Below are 5,994 nucleotides of genomic sequence, written 5' to 3' on the forward strand. Positions count from 1 at the left end.
GAACGGGTGTGCATAACCTGTGTGAGTACCGACACACCAGCGCCACTCAGTGCACGCCTGTGGCAGTCACAGGATGGGTTTGTGGAGTTAGTTCCCTCTTCCCACCTTCCCAAGGGTTCTGGGGACCAGACTTGGCTTGTCAGCATTTATGGCAAGTGCCTTTACACACTGAGCCATCTCACTGGCCCGAGGAATGTGTTTCTATTTAACTCATTTTTAATTATTTAATCAATTGACTCTGGATCTCACTGTGCAGTCCCCACTAGCCTGAACTCAATATATAGACCAGCCTGGTCTTGAATTCACAGATATCCACCTGCCTCTGCCTCCAGCGGTCTGGAATTAAAGGTGTGCGTCATCACCCTAGGCTCCAAGGAATGGTTTTTGTTGTTGTTGTTTGTTTGTTTTATATGTTTTTTGTTGGTTTGGTTTGGTTTCTGGAAACAGAGTTTCTCTGTGTAGACCAGGCTGTCCCTGAACTCAGAGATCTGCCTGCCTCTGCATCCCTGGTGCTGGGATGAAAGGCATGCGTGCGCCACCACTGCCTGACACTGCCTGACGCAAGGAGTGTATTTTTAAGGGTGGAGGATGTAACTTGCCTAGTACCCATGAAGCCCTAGGCCTCATCTCCACCACTGCTTTTTTTTTTTTTTTTTAAGAGACACATACATCAGAGTAAATAAGTCAAAAGAGCTCCCAGCCATAGTTGAAGCTTTTCACCTCATTGGTGCTTTGAAATTGATTCTAATGTGCTTTAACAGAGGATGGGGGCTAGGGGGTGGTGGTAAACTAAAGATACAAAACCACATCTTTATTGCAGCATCTCTAAGCAGAACTGAGCTTGCTATGCAAGGACCATTTTAGGACACACGGAGATGGGACAGGAGCCAGATGTGGGTGAAGCAAGCAAGTCACAGTAGGGAGGGGTGGCCACCTCTGGGGAAGCCCAAATGTCCCCAGATCTCTTGAGGCACCTCACTGCAGGGAGCCAGCCACCTTGGCCAGGAGAGTCCTCGAGGGAGGGAAAAGGGGGGTGATTCAGGGCACCATGTGCCACCACTTGAAGGCGAAGGGCTTCCTGCGCACGTTGGTACCGCAGTGAACCTCTCCGTGGTACATGTGGTAGGCATAGAAGTCATTGATGAAGGTGCAGTGCAGACCCAGGGGCTCCAGGTGGGAGCGCACCTTCTCCTCCAGGCAGCAGCGGCCTTCGATGATGGGCCCGAAGGGCTTGGGGATGCCCAGGTGCTTGCCCAGCACCAGCATGTTCACCTGCCGGAAGGTGGGGGCCCGGATCAGAGGAAACAGCTCCTAGTGTAGGGCCCACAGGTCTAGTGGACTAAAGCTGTTTCTTTATTCCCTTTTCATCTCTCTCTCTCTCCCTCCCTCCTCCCTCCCCCTTCCTCCCTACTTTCCCTCCCCCTTCTTCCTCTCTCTTCCCCTCATTCCTTCTTCCCCTCCCCTCATCCCTTCCCCTCCCCTCCCTCCTTCTCCCCTCCCTCCCTTTCCCCTCCCCCTTCTTCTTCCCCTCCCTCCTTCCTCCTCCCCCTCTCCTCACTCCTTCTCCCCCTCCCTCCCTTCCCTCTCCCTCTTCCCCTCCCCCTCACAGTGTTTGTGTGTGTCTTGCCCGGCTGGGTACACCCAGAGCCAAGGAAGGCCGCTGCTGCTCTTCTGTATTCCTTTGAGGCCCTGTCTCTCCCCGTGAACTTGCTTTTCCCAGCTAGGCTAGAAGCCTGCAAGCCCCGGGTATTTTTCTGTCTCTGTGTCCCTCAGAGCAGGGATTTACAGGCACGTGGGTGACACCCAGTTTGTTACCAGCGTGCTGGGACCTAAACTCTGGCCCTCAGGGTTACATAGCAAGTGCTCTTAGCCACAAGGCCACCTGGCCGTACTCCACCCTCGAGTTTTACGTTTATGTTTGTCTGTGTCTACCAGGTGCGTGCAGGTGTCTAAAGGAATCCAGGAGACACCTAGATCCTCTCAACTGAGGTTGTGGGCAGTTGGAGGGCCATTCACCGTGAGTGCTAGGAAGCGAACTGGGGTCCTTGAGAAGAGCGGCAGGGACTCTGCTGCTTAGCCATCCCTCCAGCCCACAGCTTAGCCATCTCTCCAGCCCACATATCTCTTTTTGGTGACTGGGTCTCACGTAGTCCATGCCAACCTCAAATCTACAATATAGCCAAGGCTGACTCCAGACTCTCCTGCCTCCTCCTTTCGTGTGCTTGGCGTACTTAAACTGCGTTTCTGCCTCTAATAAGCGTTCTATGGGTAAAAGGCCGTGTGCTAGTTAAGCTCACTGAGAAGCAACATCACAGTGAACAATGATCCCTGGGCCTCAGGGACTTTGTTCAGGGACAGAGGGAGACAGGTTTTCCTACTCAATGGAATTTTCTGACATAGCTTAACACATGGAGGAGACACCCCAGTGGCCAGATTGTACCTGCTGCCTTGGAACCCCAGAGCTCTGGAGAGCCCAGTCTGGAAATGACTACCGAGAAACACGGCCGGCTCCTTACATCTAGGTAACTCTCCACCCGGTATTCGGGCGTTCTTTGGAGGAGGGGGGAAGACACACGTGTGGGGGGTCACAGTTAAGTAGCAAAGGTCAACTCTGGCCCTGCCCTGGGTCCTGTTCCACATGGGCTCCCTTCCTGGCATCGAATGCCACCACACTTTGTCTGTGGCCCATGCCTGCCAGTCCCTGAACCTGTATGGAAGTCAAGAGGCAGCAGGATAGAGCTGGTTTTGAAGCCAGACCCTGGCTTTGCCATCTCTTGCCTGCTGTGTGTTTTTATGCCAGAGACCTAACTTCTCTGAGCCTGCCTCTGGAAAGCAAGGCCCTGAGAGAGGGCACTCCTGACATCGTGTGAAGCTCAGAAGAGGTTCTGGGTGCTGAGATGGCTATGCGAGCCTCAAAGGGTGCACGGAAGAGCCACCTAGACCTGCCTTAGGTCCAGCCTGGCTGTGTGCTGCTATTTAGGAGTCAGAGAAGTCGGGTGGTGGCTGTCCCCTCCTTACCATGTTTGGGAAGAAGGCCTCGGCCTTCGGGTTCCCCCTGGAGTTCCCCACGAGCTTGAAGAGCTGCGGGATGTCAATGATGTCACCCTCCGCCAGGCCCAGCTCCCGCTTCAGCACCACCCGGTTCCAGTCAATACAGCTCTGGTAGGGAACCCAAGGGGATGCATTAGGGGAGAAGACAGTGTAGAATAGCAGCAGGGATCCTAAGAACCAGGGTTCAGGCTCACACACTCCCCTCCTGTGCTCTGTCTGTGCCTGGGCTTCCCACCCTGGGCTGGTAGCCGGTGCCTTGTGCAGCCATGAGAGCCCCACCCCACGCCATGCATCTAATCATAGGCACATAGCCAGACACCCACTGAAGCATCTCCAGGGCACCCAGGTTGCGTACCTCTACATAGGCATTCTGGTCTCTTAGTTTCTTGTTGGACAGAATGTCATTGATTGTCTGTTTTTTCCCTGTTGTGGAGAAAGAGAGAAAAAGATGGACCAAGGCTGGGCAGTGGTGGCACACGCCTTTAGTCCCAGCACTTGGGAGGCAGAGGCAGGTGGATTTCTGAGTTCGAGGCCAGCCTGGTGTACAGAGTGAGTTCCAGGACAGCCAGGGCCACACAGAGAAACCCTATCTCAGAAAAAAAAAAAAAAAAAAGAGAGAGAGAGAGAGAGATGATGTCAGAGAGGGTGTCAGATGTGCAAGGAGCGTTGGGACCCAAACTCAGGCTACCCTCCAGTGCCTCCATTTCTTTAATGGACATGTTCTGTTTCAAGATTCACTTGCTCCCCTAAAGGCCCATGATCCAAAGGGATCATGTTTATTTTGGAGAAGGGATTTGAGAAATGTTGTCTTTAATGATAATTCATCCTCCAGCACTGGGGGACTGGCAGTGGCAAGCCAGTAGGGATGGCCGAGTGATCCCACTGAACCTCGTGTGACAGGGGATGAGGAAGGCGACCACCGAACAGAGGAGCCTGCAGCTTCAAACAGGACAAAGCCCAAAGTGGCAGAGAAGACAAACTGCTGCCTGAGACAGGATCCAGTTACGCCAACAAACCCCATTCCAATGCCAGCCCTTGATCCAGCCACACCAACTGTGGTGGCCTCTGCACCAATCAACAAGACTGCTAAGTCAATGTGCCCAGGAGGTGACACTGGCCACCCGGAAAGGGGAGCTGTTTGAGGAAGGCTCTTTAGGTGGAGGAACCTCAGGTCTGCTCGAGTGATGTAGCCTGACCAGATCCCTGGTTCAGGAGTAGCTTAGAATGTGGAGAAATGAGCAGCTCCCTGGGTAGTCTGAATGTTTTTCCAATCCCAAGGCTTTAGCCCTTGGTCTCAGAGTCTATTTATTAATATTTTTATTTTTTTAAATATTTCTATTTTATGTGCATTGGTGTTTTGCCTGCATGTGTAACAAAGATGGTGCCAGATGCCCAGGAATTGGAGTTATAGACAATATTGAACTGAATGAAGCAGCCAGTGTTCGTAACCACTGAGCCATCTCTCTAGCCCCTATTTTTTATTTTAATTTTTAAGATGTATTTTTCTTTTTGTTTAATTTTATATGCATTGGTGTTTTGCCTGCATGGGTGTCTGGGTGAGGATGTCAGATCTTGGAGCTGTCGACAGTTGTGAGCCGCCATGTGGGGGCTGGGAATTGAACTTGGATCCTCTGGAAGAACACTGAATACTTTTATAACCACTGAGCCATCTCTTCAGCCCCTCAGCCCCCTTTTATTTTAATTTTTAATGTGTATATATATTTGTGCACCGCACATGTGCCTGAGGAGGTCAGAAAGGGTGTCAGATACGCAAGGAGGTCAGAAGAAGGCGTCAGATCCCCTGGAACTAGAGTTACAGGTGGTTGAGAGCCACCATGTGAGCGTTGGGACCCAAACTCAGGCCATCTGCGAGAATAACAAGAGCTCTTAAGAGTTGAGCCATCTCTGCAGTCCCTATATCTACTTTTAAAAGCAGTTCTCACGTAGCCCAGGCTAGCCTAAAATTTGTTATGTAGCCAAGGATGACCTTGAACTCCTGGTCCCCACCCTCCTGAGTGCTGGGGTTATAGACGTGCCTCACCATATCCAGTTTATGGGTGCTGACTATAGAACCCGGGGACAATCCTGGCAAGCGCTCTACCATTTGAGCTCCATTCCCCAGCCTCAGATCCAGATCCTGTTAGGAGAGGAGGAGGCTGAGGGGAGTGACCTCAGTGACAAAGCAATTCCCTGGCATGCATGAGTCCCCAAACTTCCATTCTCCGCCAAACAGAGGAGAGAAAAGAAAGCAAACGGGGTGTGGGGTGGGGGGTGAATGGGACCCTGGTTTGCTTGCCTCTTTGTAACACACTTAAACATATTTAGAGAAACTCTTGAGCCCCTAAGAGCCCTTAACCTCTGACTCCAGCTCTTGCCTATTGAATTTACTTAAAACATTCCATCCGATGGACTTGACTCATTCAGAGCGTTCACGGCTGGCTGCCTCTGGTCCTTCTATAGTTGCCCGTCTGCAATTTTCCTTATCTGTGACCTCACCAACCCCCACCCTTCTTTTCTCCCAACTCCCTTCCTCTCCACCCCTCCCACCCACCCACCTCCCCTGCCGCCTCTGACTCAGATATCCCAAAGGTACCTTTAGTTGTCTTGGTAGCTCACAGGAAGCTTGGGGGCCCAGCGCTGAGCATGGTCCCCCCGCATATAGTAGGTACACAACTCTCTGTTCCCTACAGGATCTCAGGGAGCAGTGGCAGTGGAGACGGCAGACAGCAGAAGCTGCCTACACAGGACGCCAGCCATGGTCAACTTACGCCTGAGTCCTTCGAACAGTAGCGCCTCCCCGTGGCCCTGGTTCTGTAGCTCCTGAAACAGCTGGTAGCAAGCTCTGGGGCTGGACAGCAGCAGCCGAAAGCCCTGCTGGGAAACACTGGAGTCAGGGAGCTGCTTAGCCACCACCTTCCTAACCCCACAGAGAGGGAGGGCTGG

General features: G+C 52.4%; 1 protein-coding gene across 2 annotated transcripts in view; it reads right to left on the reverse strand.

The window, feature by feature from the left end:
• Positions 1–781: 781 nt before the first annotated feature.
• Padi4 (peptidyl arginine deiminase 4) overlaps positions 782–5,994 on the reverse strand; it is a 31,190-nt gene continuing 25,977 nt past the window's right edge. The window contains exons 13-16 of one of the 2 annotated variants that reach the window (XM_031376949.1): positions 5,820–5,922; positions 3,407–3,474; positions 3,019–3,159; positions 782–1,272 (exon numbers count right to left, since the gene is read on the reverse strand). In XM_031376949.1, coding sequence (XP_031232809.1) covers positions 1,039–1,272; positions 3,019–3,159; positions 3,407–3,474; positions 5,820–5,922 — 546 coding nt within the window. In that variant the 3' untranslated portion in view covers positions 782–1,038. Of the gene's footprint in view, positions 1,273–3,018; positions 3,160–3,406; positions 3,475–5,644; positions 5,923–5,994 lie in introns of those variants that run through there. The other variant, XR_004120673.1, reaches the window with a different exon arrangement.

This window comes from Mastomys coucha, unplaced genomic scaffold (genome assembly GCF_008632895.1).
Source record: "Mastomys coucha isolate ucsf_1 unplaced genomic scaffold, UCSF_Mcou_1 pScaffold18, whole genome shotgun sequence".
NCBI classification, from domain to species: domain Eukaryota; kingdom Metazoa; phylum Chordata; class Mammalia; order Rodentia; family Muridae; genus Mastomys; species Mastomys coucha.